This window comes from Pongo pygmaeus, chromosome 9 (genome assembly GCF_028885625.2).
Source record: "Pongo pygmaeus isolate AG05252 chromosome 9, NHGRI_mPonPyg2-v2.0_pri, whole genome shotgun sequence".
NCBI lineage: Eukaryota > Metazoa > Chordata > Mammalia > Primates > Hominidae > Pongo > Pongo pygmaeus.
Genome location: NC_072382.2, coordinates 119,761,710 through 119,775,281, shown reverse-complemented (window position 1 = coordinate 119,775,281; position 13,572 = coordinate 119,761,710). Strand labels below are relative to the sequence as shown.

General features: G+C 50.5%; 1 protein-coding gene across 4 annotated transcripts in view; it reads left to right on the top strand.

Annotated features, from left to right (window-relative positions):
• SMIM35 (small integral membrane protein 35) overlaps positions 1-12,322 on the top strand; it is an 86,677-nt gene extending 74,355 nt beyond the window's left edge. The window contains exons 2-5 of one of the 4 annotated variants that reach the window (XM_054440706.2): positions 580-696; positions 1,651-1,684; positions 2,492-2,656; positions 9,987-12,322. In XM_054440706.2, the coding sequence (XP_054296681.1) occupies positions 580-696; positions 1,651-1,684; positions 2,492-2,579 (239 nt within the window). In that variant the 3' untranslated portion in view covers positions 2,580-2,656; positions 9,987-12,322. Of the gene's footprint in view, positions 1-496; positions 697-1,650; positions 1,685-2,491; positions 2,829-5,763; positions 6,139-9,986 lie in introns of those variants that run through there. The other 3 variants (XM_054440703.2, XM_054440705.2, XM_054440704.2) reach the window with 3 other exon arrangements.
• The last annotated feature ends 1,250 nt before the right edge of the window (positions 12,323-13,572 follow it).

Sequence of the window (13,572 nt, the reverse complement as noted above, 5' to 3'; positions counted from 1 at the left end):
CCTGCAGGTTTCCAACCTCTCTCTCTCTCTTTCTTGGTTTGGCTTTACAAATAAAATATAAATTTAGCTAAGAGCTCATACCACAAAAAGGGAAGAAGTGGTAAGTACAGGCAGCAAACAGAGCCCAAGGGTTAACACCCTGCTGCCACTGGGTGCATGGGCTTTGCAAAGGGGTGGGGGGACTGAGGCTCCCCGGTCTGTGTTCTTGGACCCTCCAGGTGGCCCCTGACCACCTGGCTCATGCTGAGGCTGGACCTCCCAGGCTCTCCCCAACACAGGCAGAGCTTTTTCCAGGTAGAATATGCCTGTGGCTTCAAAAAGACCTCAAACAATCTCTACTATCAGAGGACTATTCCTTTGGATGAACAAGCTCCAAATACCAGATAGGCTCACTCTAAAAATTCAGGTGTTAGACATTTTCATCTTAGTATAGCTGGGCTGAATCACTGGGCTCAGAGCAAGGCTCCCAGGGGACAGTTATGTTGGTAGGCAGTGGGAAGGGAGGAGAACTTTGGAACATGGTGCAGGTGGGTCGGTGCAGGGGGCTGTGGGAGGGTGCACAGCTGCATGTCTCTGCAGGTGAGGACTCCATCAGCACCTTGGGCCTGATCCTTGGTGTGGGGCTGTTGCTGCTGCTCGTGTCCATCCTCGGCTACAGCCTGGCCAAGTGGTACCAGCGCGGGTACTGCTGGGAGGGTGAGTGTGCACTGGGCCCTGTCGCCCCAGTTCTGCCCAGCTCCTCCTCTCCCATAGCAGTTGGCAATGCCTGGCAGGGCTGCAAACTCTTCAGCATCGTGGGATGCAAAAATATTTCCTGTGGTGGTTGCAGTGGTTGAAGACTTGAGTGGGTGGCTGAGCAGTTGAGGTGGTGAGGTGGGGCAATGGTACTTTTATCGAGGGAATGGGGGCTCCTCCCACCCCAGCAAGCAGCCAGCTTCCTCCTCCCTCAGAGCCCATAGGAGTCCATGCCAGGGGGTCTGTGTGGGCCCCCAAGACCAAGATCAATGGGCTAGACAGGCCAAGCTCCAACAGGCTCCTTGTGTGTCTCTGCCCCTGCCTGTGGGTCTTGGGGCCCCCTCCTAAGCTTGTGGAGGTATCAGCTTCACTGGGAGTCTCCCGGAATTCACTGTGGTGTTCTCAACTCTGAGACATAGCTGCACTTTTCACTGGACTCTGGGAAAACTGGAAGGGTGTGCTGGAATGCCAAGGGGTAGAAACTATTTCTTAGATCTGCAGTTAACTTTAACAGAGTCCATGGATATTTGTTGAGCACCTACTATGTGCCAATGCACTTTTGTCTAATATGATTTTCTTTAAAATTCCACATGAGGAAGACATTATTATAGCCTTCATTTTAATAGATGGGGACATGAGGCTAAAGTCGTGGAGTTAGAATGAGGTGGAGTCTGAATTCAAGCCCAGGTCTGGTTCTTTTGGGGTCCAGACTAGGACTGCCTTCATCCCAGGATAATCAGGACCCTTAATGGGGGGCCCTGAAGGAGGCTGGGATGCTCCCACACCATCCTGAGGTCCAGCGCAGCCACCCTCCTCCTTCAGACAGGGGTAAGGGAGCACCAGACGTTCTTAGAAGGGTGATGGACTGCTTCCCCTGGAGGTGCTAAACCCTCTCTTTTTGGATTGTCTTCCTAGGGCCTAATTTTGTCTTCAACTTGTATCAAATTCGGTGAGTAAATTCAGGGAATAGCTGGGTGAGGTGGGGGCTGGGGGTAGATATAATGGAAAAAGAATCAAAGATAGAGTAAGAACTGACTGGTTCCCTTTCCTGTCTTCTGTTCATGCCCCTAAGAAAATAAAAGAAGGGCAAGAGAATCCATTTAGAAAAGTCCCATGAATTAAAACTTGAACACAGACAGGACTATGTGAAACCCTGATGACAATGATCTCCTTAACACTCACCCTTAGGCAGGGAACATCTATCCATCTATCCATCCATCCATCCATCCATCCATCCATCTCTCCGCCAAGCAGGCAGAGCTTGCCTTCCTTTCTTCCTTCCTTTCCTTTCCTTTCCTTCCTTCCTTCCTTCCTCCCTTCCTTCCTTCTTTCCTTCATTATCATTTATTCAGAAAGATGCTATCATAACCACCACTACTGCGGTATTAGTTTCAAAGAGTACAAAGATGACTGGGCATAGTCTCTGTCTTCAAGCATTTCATGTCTCTGCTGGAGACAGGTCTGATTACAAATAATGTAATCTCATGCACAAGATGGTATCAAAAAGAAGAGCATATCAGAAAATCAGGGATTCAGGGAGTGCGAGCCAGAAGTCCTCTTGGCGTTGGTCATCTCATCTACTTGCCACAGGCAGAGCTGTACCTCCTTTGGCCCTGAGAGATGATTATGGTAAGTGGCCCACTTCCTTTTCTAGAAGACAAGTCAGTGAGTTGGTGCCCTGGAGTCAAGGGAGATGCGGACGCAGGGAGAGGCTAGGTTATCAGTTCCAGTAGCCTGATTGGATCATCTTTTTCAGGAACCTGAAGGATCTGGAGATGGGTCCACCCTTCACCATCAGTGGTCACATCAGCAGCACAGATGGTGGCTCCAACGGGCTAGTCTGACGCAGAGACAGCAACTTGTGAAGCCCTGGGGAGGTGAATTGGAGTTGGGAGAGCTGCTGAGTGAGCCTGATGTCCAAGTAAGGTCCTAAGAGGGTCCAGTCACCCAAGCTTCGCACCAAGGACCACTTGGAACCCAAAGAGATTATCTGGTTCATACCCTGTCTTCTGGTGCCGATCTCAGGCTTGGGTCACGTTTTCACCCACCCACTTCTGACACTGGGCCTGCCCTGTTTCCTCCTGTCCACCCAATCCATGCCCAGCCTTTCATTCCTGGGAAGGTTCTGTTTCTATTCAAGGTGGAAGCTTCTAGAGCACAGCTTTTTATCTCAGCTCTTGCTCTAAGATGAAATTTCCAGATGGCCAGTATCTCCAAGAAGCATCACTCTAGCACTTCAGTTCTGAGCTTTCTGAGCCCAGGAGCCTCCCCTGCTTCATGGCCCGCCAACCCTTTGGCCACACCTTCCCTTGCCTGTCTTCAAGCCCATCCCTTCCCCACATCTCAGTTGCTTTTTCCCATCCAAACCATTTCTCCCTCGGGCAGTTCTTACCCCTCCCAGGCTCCCCTGGACTGCCCTCATCCCCTTGGATCTTCAAGGCCTGGCCTGGCCCCTCATTGTGAAGAATGAGGGGGTCTCCTCTGGATGCGCCACCAGCCTATGGTATGGGAGTCCTGGGGAGTCAGGCCTCTGGGGATGGAGTCTGGCTGGGCAGCAGTGGCTTTCTCTCAGAACTAAAAGAGGCCACCATTCCTCAGGAGGAAGCTGGATCCCGGGAAGCCCCTGAGCCTGTAGGAGGAGTCACAGATGTCCTGGAGAACGAGCCCTGCCCAGTGCAGTCCAGTGTGGGCGAGGCCTCCAGACACCAGTGGGGAGCTTCTTTATGTGGTATCTCCAGTTACCTCCCCTTGTAGTGTTGACCAGGTGCCGGAAAGCCAGTAACGGCTTGAACAGGCAAAGTTATATAGAGATGATTCCAGACATGGTTTTAACATTCCCACCTGAGGCCAACTTCCCTGAAGCCTGAGCTGGGCCTCGACTCTGCCCTGCCCCGCTCTGTACTTGGTTCCAGCACTTTCAACCCTCCCCCTGCCCCATCCCCAATCTGGGCCTGTTCTCTTACTGCTCAAGGCTCAGTGCCTCCCAAACATGGCCAACTCCCAATTTTGATGTGCAGTGCTGAGAACAGTCTAGAAACATGTTCTTGTCGCCTAGGCTCCTGTGATGGGATGGGCACGGGGGAGTGGGTGAGTGCTACCTTACAGTGTTCTGCATTTCTTGTGCAAAGCCTGTCCTGTGGCAAAAGTGGGCCAGAAATGGTGGGAGTGTGAAGAGGAACCCAGGCGAGGCTGAACAAACCAGATAATGCACCAGGGAAACCAGGAATCCACCGTAGTTTGGTGGACAGCAGGGCAGTTCCCCTTGTGAGTCATCACTCCTTTCTCCGGTCTGTGCCCTGCTGGACTGGAGGCGGAGTGTGCACAGGACGTCAGCTTAGAAGGTGCTTAGTGCAGACTTGTTCAAACTAGAGAGGCAGAGTCCTCGGGTCTCCTGTGGATGGAGTAGGGCAAGAGAAGGGAGCCTGTCACTGCTGAAACCTGCAGTTAGAACAGCCCGCTGCCAGCCCCTCTGCTAGCAGCCCAGCAACAGATGCAGGAGCCCAGTGCAGCAAGTGGGAGGAGGGAAGCTGTGTGATTTCTCTTCCTATGCTCCCTTTCCGGAAGCCTCATTTCTCGTTTTGGGTTCTAGCAGATTGTAGAGGAAGGAAGGTGGGGAGCCTCACCAGCCCTTACCCCATTTTCTGCCAGGGTCTGGAGGCCATTCTCCCAGCACAGGCAGGCTTTGACTTAATTACCAAGTCTCTGGATTTGGAGGTCTTCAACTGAGTCTTCTGCCCCTGAGTAAGTGGGAGTCAGGAAGGCCCCTTAAAGATTCTGAGACCCCTCCCTTCCTTGAAGGCCTCTTGGAATAGCAGGGAGGGGAGATGGGTTGTCTTCGGCTTTCTTCCTTGGATTCCAGTTCTGAGGACTGGGGCCTCTTTCCTAACCCCTGAGGTTTGGGCCCCAGTAAAACTTTCTTTCTTTCTTTTTTTGAGATGGAGTCTTGCCCTGTTGCCCAGGCTGGAGTGCAGTGGCGGGATCTTGGCTCACTGCAACCTCCGTCTCCCAGGTTCAAAGGATCCTCCTGCCTCAGCCTCCCAAGTAGCTGGGGTTACAGGTGTGCGCCATCATGCCCGACTAACTTTTATATTTTTAGTACAGATGGGATTTCACTATGTTGGCCAGGCTGGTCCCGAACTCCTAACCTCAAGAGATCCACCCGCCTCGGCCTCCCAAAGTGCTGAGATTATAGGTGTGAGCTGCTGCACCTGGCCCGGCCCCAATAAAACTCTGTACCTGCACCCTGCCTAGCAGGGATCCTGGGTCTGCAGTCCATGCCTGGCCACCCTAGGCCCCTGGAAGTGCTCAGAACTCAGTAGCCTTGGGGAATCTTGAAAGGGAGGATGGGACCCAGGACCCAGGTGGCCCTGGCCCCAGGTCTGTGGCTTCAAGTGAGGAGACGGGGACAGCTGCCCGGGGCTGGGAGCATGGAGGGTATTTCCCATCCTCGGGAGCAGAACTGATACTGGGTGACTTCCTCTTTTAGGGCCCTCTGACGCACCCTCTGTCCCCTCAGCCTCCCCCTCTTTTCCTTACTTCCGCAGGCTACTGGCGAGCACAGCTTTCTTCACCCTTGGGGCCTGGGCCTTACCCCTGGACTCTGCATGTTTCTGTTGAGGGCTTTAAAGGGCAGATTCCAGCTTGTTTAGAAACAATTCAGGAGCAGATGCCTGGAAACCTAGCCACAGGTTTGGCTGAGCCAGGCACTGGCTGGGACCCAGACCATGGCTGTGCCAGGGCCTCTCCCAACACCTTCCCGCTACCTTTTTACGGTTCTTCTTTCCACTGGCCCTAAGAGCCCAGAGGGAGTCACGGGGGCTGGGGGCCCAAGGGCTGGCTGGTCCCGGTTCCCCTGCCACCCTTTGGTGCCTTCTCTGGGGCTATTCTCCAGCCTGGGTGCCCTCTTGTCCCCGCAGCCCCTCCCCTCCCGGCCATATCTAGTCTCTGTGAGATGGCTCAAGTCCATCTTTGCTGTGACTTTGCTCAGGGCTCGAGACTTGATACCACCCATTTTGATCTGAATTGCAGGTGGCCACATTTCCTCCATTTGTGCTGTTCCTCAACCAGGCTGAGCCCTCTGCCAACAAAGTTATGTCCCATAGGTCTTCAGTAACTCCTAAAACTGGAGCGTGCTGGAGGTCAGTAACTACTTGCCGAGTAGAGAAGAGACACCCAATGTAGCCACAGAAGGCTGCTTTGTCCCAGAAAATTGATCAAAATCATGACTAGGCTGGGAGGCGAAGAGGGAGCTTTTCTCTCCTCTAAGTTCTCCGTGAAGTCTTAATGATCTCGTCCCATGCCAGTGGCATTGGAGGTGGCCAGGTGCCAGGAGCCAGGAGGCCAGTGTCTATGATGCCCCTGTCTCTGCTTCAAGAGTCTGAGAAACTCAAAGTAGGAGCAGATGGGAGGATCATTATTATCTTTTTAAAAACTGCTTAGTGATCAAAAGGAGGAGCAGAGACTGTTTGCACAGTCCACAGTCCACAGAACACAAAGCCTTTTCTTGCATGGTACTGCGTTTTGAGCCTTATGTCAAGCTTGAGACACAGGGATTATTCTTGGTCCCGTTTTACATATGGGGGCACTTGGGTCAGAAAAGCAGCATGCTTTACCCAAGTTCCACAGCTGGCTACTGGGCTGCACCAGAGCTGAGCAGAGTCTGCACCCTCACGGATGTAGCTGACATCAGGGCATAAGGATGAGAACTGAATGCAGTATAAGGTCTGGTTCTGACCCTGCCCTGATGTGCTGTGTGGTCATGGACTACTTACTCCACCTCTCTGGACATCTGTTTCAGCATCTGGAAATCAAAAGATTGGACTATTTTTCCAAGGCTTCTTCTGGTTCTTACCTGTAGGAGAGCAAAGACCTTATCTACTTTTTTTTTTTTTTTTTTTTTAAAGCCTCTGCATTCTCAGTTCTTAGCATATAGACTGGTCCATAGTAGGTGCTCAGTAAACAATTAAAAGATGCAAGTACAAAGTGTCAATATATCTTTCTAATTTAGGAGATGGCAGTTGAAAGGTGATGGCTGCAGTTCCCTAGTGGTCTAGGATTCTAAGCATTACTTAGCCTTTCCTTGACTCTGCATGTGTCTGACCAGGTTCCAAGTCTGGCCCATTCCCAACCAAATCGTTCTTTACCTGTAGGGTGAAACGCTAACGTTTGCTGAGCACATATCAGTGCAGGGCAGAGGCTTATGATGCACGTCTTCATCCTCACAGCCTCACAGGTGAGGGAACAGAGGCCCAGAGTGCCGTGAAGTGATTTGTTCAAGGCCAAGCAAGAATCTATTTTCTTTATAATTCTTTGTCACCTACATCTAGCCTCAGTCCAAACTGGCAGCTATCCTGACATCCTTGGCCCCCAAGAACATACTCCTCCCTCCAGATGGTCTCTAATCTCTTTTTGGGGTCTCCTTGTGTGGTGAGAAGGGCGCTCAGGAGCCCAGTCCTCCCCAGGCCCCATCCTCAGCTCTGAGCTTCCCACTGACCCACTCTTCTTTCTTCCTTTTATTTTTTTAGACCTTCCTTGACCTCCAAATCACCAAATTCTGCCCATTCTTCATGCCAGCTCAAATCTCCCTTCTCCAGGGAGACTTCTGTAAGACCCATGGATCTTGTGCTCTGCTGATTTTAAATACAGATAGTCTCAGGCCCCCATAACTTTATTATTGATTATTTCTTTGCATTCATTTATTCACGCTGCTTCCATAACATGCCAGGAACTATGCTAGGCACCATGGGGGCATCCAGTCTCCCTGAAATTAACCTTGCTTTCTCCTATTTGATGGGCATTTCTTGCAGGCAGAATCAGGTTTTAAACCTCTTCTGAGTTCTCCATGGTACTTTGCACGGCTCTGGCCATAGCCAGGAACTTCTCAGGAAATTGTGTTGAAATCTCTCTTCAGAACATCCTGGGCATTGCTTCATCCCTGGTGCAATCCTAGGTGCTCTGAAAACCAAAACTTTTGATCTCTCCCCATCCTTGACTACATTCAACCTTGTGCTCATGATCAGTTACATTTCTGAGAGAGAGCACACAGATGACGATTTTTCTATCTTAAAGCATAACCTAAGGAATGACCAAAACCATGACAAGGCTGGCAGGTGAAGAGGGAGCTTTTTTCTCCTCTAGGTTCTTCTTCAAGTCTTAATGGTCTTGTCCCATGCCAGTGGCATTGGTGGGGGCCTGGTGCCAGGAGCCAGGAGGCCAGAGTCTATGGTGCCCCACTCTCTGCTCCAGGGGTCTGAGAAACTCAAAGTGGGAGCAGATGGGAGGATCATTATTATATTTCTAAAAACTGCTTAGTGATCTAAAACCATCTAGAAGCCGTGATATTTAAACAGATCTGGTACAAAACAGGAAGCCAGTGGCCTGATGAATTCTCACACTTGGAGACCAGAAGTGAAAATGTTCTGCCTGCCCAGAGTAGCAGCAGGCCAGCAAAACAACAGGTGTGGCCGGGCACGGTGGCTCACGCCTGTAATCCTAGCACTTTGGGAAGCCAAGGCGGGTGGATCACTTGAGGTCAGGAGTTCAAGATCAGCCTGGCCAACATGGTGAAAAGCCATCTCTGCTAAAACTACAAAAATTAGCCGAGCGTGGTGGCTCGTGCCTACAATCCCAGCTACTAGGGAGGCTGAGGCAAGGGAATTGCTTGAATCCGGGAGGCAGATGTTGCAGTGAGCTCAGATTGTGCCACTGGACTCCAGCCTGGAGACAGAGCAAGACTCTCAAAAGAAAAAAAAAAAAAAAAAAGAAAGCAAGAAAGAGAAAAACAAACCAAGAAAAAAACAGGTTGGGCAGTGCTGGAGGTGAGTTTTTATCTGCAGAGCTATTGGGCTGGTCTACTCCTCCCTAATCAGGAGGATGCGGTTTCTCATGATAAGCAGGGAGCCACTGGGGGAATGATGGTGAGCAGTATGAGAAGTCACATATTTGGCCGGGCGCGGTGGCTCACACCTATAGTCCCAGCACTTTGGGAGGCCGAGGCGGGTGGATCACAAGGTCAAGAGTTGGAGACCATCCTGGCCAACATGGTGAAACCCTGTCTCTACTAAAAATACAAAAGTTAGCAGGGCATGGTGGTGCGTGCCTGTAGCCCCCACTATTTGGGAGGCTGAGGCAGGGGAGTCTCTTGAACCCAGGAGGCGGAGGTTGCAGTTAGCCAAGATTGCACCACTGCACTCCAGCCTGGCAACAGAGAGAGACTCAGTCTCAAAAAAAAAGAAGTCACATCTTCTATTCTAGTCCCATTTCCTCCCCTTGTAGCTGGTGAGCGCAAGCTCTCTGAGCCCCTGATGCTGTGTTTGTTTGTATAAGGCTGCCATTGGACCTGAGGACTCTGAGGTCCCTTCCAGCTGGGAGGCTATTTCAGAGCTCAGGTAACTCTGAATAATCCTTTTTCACCCACTTTTAGCCTCAGTCCAAACTGGCAGCTACTCTGACATCTTTGGCCCCCAAGAACCTACTTCTCCCTCCAGATGGACTCTAATCAGTTCCACAGTGCTGGGTGGGGGTGGGGAGTGGAGAAGGAGGTGGGTGAAGACACCCCTGTGTGTGTGCATGTGTGTGTGTGTGTGTACTACACAACTGAGCCAAGACGGAGAAGGATCATGTCTGATTGCCTTTTGTATTTCTAGAGGGCCTGCCCATGACAGAGGCTCAATGAATGTTTGCCCAAAGAGTGAATGCATGTTGAATGTTTTCATGGTCCTTTGCCTTGTCTCTTGACCACATCCCCTTGCCTTCCTGTTTGGTCTATAGCCCTGAGTTCCTACAACACCCAAGAGTTGTAGGGTGAAAATAGCAGGGAAGGGAATCAGCATGGTATAATATGACTCAGCTAGGAAGATGACAAGCCTGAAGATAAAATTTAAAATCATAGTTATATACAGCCTGCTTTTCTTTATGCTCAGTCTAAATGCCTCCCAAATATCTGTTCAGCCACAAGCTACCATCACCACTGTTGCCTTCTCATGTTTGGATACTATGCTTCTTCAAGTTCCTTCCCACAAATGGAAGAAATTCATTCATCCATGCATTCATTTATTCATCAAAATTTATTGAGCACCCATTGCAATGTGTTAGGCATTGATTGGGTGCAAAGGACACAGAGAGAAATTAGAGGGGTTTCTGCTGCCCAGGAGCCTACAGTCAGTACTGCATGTAGCACACTCAGGGATAGCAATGTGCCCAGGACACTAATTAAAGAAGTCAACTTGAAGACTACTCTGTCCATTTCACAGATGAGAAGACTGAGGCCCGGAACTGACATGACAGTTTCATGTGGAGAGAACAGAAAGTGGCTGAGCATTCTTTCTACTCCCTGGGGCTGTTGCCTCTTCCTGTTCGCCCTTGGAGCATTTCCAGACCAACAAGCTTGCTGTGGCAGTCCATTCAGCCATTCGTATATTATAGCATACCATGTGCGGGGTGTCCCCGGAGCTGTCAGTGCTGCAGAAGCAGTTGGAAGTGGAGTCAGTGAGTCTTTCAATTCTTTCAAAAAGTTGATTGTGAAGGATGGGAGAGAAGGTGGTGCTGGCCAGGAAGTTTTCAGAACCCTTGGCTTGTCTTCCCCAAGGAGGCCTCCCAGAAAGCGCCAGCTGGGCCAAATGCCCGCTCTCCACACGCCATCGAGCCCTGTGCACATCCCCATGACAGCCCGTATAGTCGGTGCCTCCCGTCCTCCTGGCCTGACAAAGTCTCGTCTCCAGTGCCCACTGCCTGCCATCTGCTTACTGCCCAGCTCCTCCAGTTCTGGGGGAGCCCATGTAGCCCTGTGCACTGCATCAGGAGGACTGCAGTATGGAGATTAGACTGAGAGAGCAGGAGTGGATGCAGACGAGCAAGACAGAGCCTCATGGTGGTCCAGGGGAGAGGTGAAGACGAATTTGACCAGATGACAGTGGGAGGTGGTGACAAGTGATTGGATTGGATTCACCATCTGTCTGGAAGGTAGAGCTGATAGGACTTACTAAGGAGTTAGATGGGGCAGGAAGGGCTGACTCCTGGATTTTTGGCCTAAACTAGGGGAAGGGTGGTGACATTTATCAGGTGGGGAAGACTAGGGGAGGAAGGAGTGTCGGGGGAATCATGAGCTCTGTTGTAGACACTATAATTTTGAGATGTATGCTAGACGGAGCTGCTGATGAGGCAGCTGGATCGAGTTTTGGAGAGAAACCCTGTTTGGACATTTGGAAGCCACCAGCATCCAGATAACACTTAAAGGTGTGGACTGGGTGATAACAAGTAGGGGGCAGTGGGGAGAAAAAGGACTGATTTTAATAGAACAAGCAGTGAATCATCAGGTTGTTCCTTAAAGAGGTGACTCAGTGTGTGCTGGAATCACCTGCAGTGTGGTCGCTGTAAGTTGTTTCCCTAGCAGGTCCTTGGCAACCGGCATTCAGAAATTCTGGGCCTTGGGGAGCAGCTTAGGAAGACAAATATTCCCCAGTAATTCTGATAGAGGCAATCTTCTGAGAAACTCTGCCTTAGGGGACAGGTAGAGGGGATGTGGGGAGGTGGAGGGCAAGGGTCACTTCCAGGGCTGGGGTGACCAGATAGTAGGATCCTGAAGAATGTTCCTGTTCTCCCCAGTGTCATTGTGAGGTCTTAATCTCCACCATGCCCTTCTGCCCCATGTGGGTAGAGGTAGACATGTGTGGCACCCTACACCCAGGCCTTTGCAGATCATGTACTAGTCTGTACCCCTCCCTGAGCCTCTCAGTTCTACAGATTGGACAACTTACTAAAGGGACCCCTCAGCTGCACCCTTGATGATGGGCTATGATTGACCAAGGAGCCCCAGTGAGGCTCCTGACTGGGCTCTGCAAGACAGATGCCAAACACAGCCATGGCTCCTGTGACTCGATGAGTTGAAGGGATGGCAGCCTGCTTTTCCTCAAGGCAGGAAGTCATCGCGTGAATATTCTGTGTATTGGCTGCAGGGGTTTGGGGATCTTCTCCAAGCCGGCGTCCTTACCTTCACACTAAGGGCTATGGGCTCATTCACTCTCACATAGGAGTCCCTAGCCCTGAGCCTCACAGATCCAGGCCAGGCTTGCCAATTGCTGAAAGACCTTTTCTTGGATGACTTGTCATTATTAAGCCAGAACTCATCATCTCCCCTCTCCCTCCACACCTGTGTCTCCCTTCCATGTCCGTATTTCGCTTTTCTCATCATTGGGTTCAAGTGTGACCAGCACTTCTGAGACCTCCTTCTTTCACTCCAGCCTGTCGCCCCATTTTGATAACTCTTCCTTTAAAATGTCTTTGAGTCTGTCCCTTTCTCTCTGTTCCCACTGCCCCTGCTCAATACTGTCATTTGATTAGACTATTGTATAAGCCTCTCTTATGAACTGAATATTTTTGTCTTCCCCAAATTCATGTTGAAGCTGTCACTCCCAATATGATGGTATTTGGAGGTGAGGCCTCTGGGAGGTAATTGGTTTACATGAGGTCATGAGGATGGGGCCTCCATGATGGGATTAGTGCCCTTGTAAGAAAGTGGAAGAGAGACCAGAGCTCTTTATCTCCACCGTGTAAGGCCACAGCAAGAAGGAGGCCGTCTCCAGGCCAGGAAGAGAGCCCTCCCAGGGAACTCACTCAGCTGGCACCTTGATCCTGCACTTCCCCACCTCCAGAACTGTGAGAGATGAATGTCTGTTGTTTAAGCCACCCAGTCCATGGTGTTTTGTTATAGTAGCCCAGCCTAAGACAGACTCCTACCCTGTTTCTCTGCCTCCTGCCTCATCCTTCATGTGGAATACTAGTTTCTTTCACACCACTTATCACTGATTGTAGTAATACATTTGTTGTGTTTATTTGCTTGGTGTTTATCTTCATAACCAGATGACAGGCTCCATGAAGCCATGCTTGTTTGGTTCACCACTCTGTACCCAGGGCTGCACACCATGTCCAACACATAACAGGTGCTTCATAATGTTTCTTGACAAAATGAAATGCTGACTACAATAAAAGTCTCCAGCCAGGTCTCTCTGCCTCCTGCCCCATCCTTTCTGATTCATGTCTGATGCTTTGGATAGAGCCATATTCTTAAAACACAAGTTTTATCCTACTCAATCCTTCCTCGGCAGAGTGTTTATTGGGTCCCACAACGCTTTTTGGAGGTTTATGGGAAATGAAGTGAAGTTAGGATCGAGATGATAGTGGGAAAATGTGCTGTGTGTCATTAATAACAATGCATTTAATTTTAAGTTGGGTTTACTTCAAACCCAAAACTGTGGGTTTGCTTTTTTAACCCATGAGCACAACAGGAAATGAATGAGTCAAGCTTCCTAGTATCTAGGGTCCTCTAGGTTGAGGCTTGATCAAATCAGCCCTGACTGCCCGGACCTGCCACTTAGGCAGCAGACCTGTCAGTGGTCCCAGGTGGTCACGGCCTACAGCTTCCCTTGCTGTGCTGTTCCCATGTGGGGCTCAGAGACCTTCCACCCAGCAGAGCAGCATGGGCTCTGGGGGTGGGACCCAGCTTCCTAGGGACTGTGTGTCTTCTGTGAAAGTGTGAACACTGAGGTGGGGGGATGGATATATGCTGGGTAGACAAGGCACACTCTGACTATAGCTATTTACAAAGTTGGGAAAACACAGTTTATTGAATTTCCTCTTCACTCACTGGTGGCCCATTTACCCCCTCTCTGTACTAAGAGGAAGTTCCATTAGCTCACAGAAAGACAGCATTACGCATTCCTCAGCTTGGCAAAGCCCTTGAAGGAGATTGCTCAGTTGAAGAACAGCCGGGGCCTTCTGTTGCGGACCGTAATCCAAATTCCCAAGAAATCTGCAAGTGTCTCATCAGCCCCGGCTGCTTGG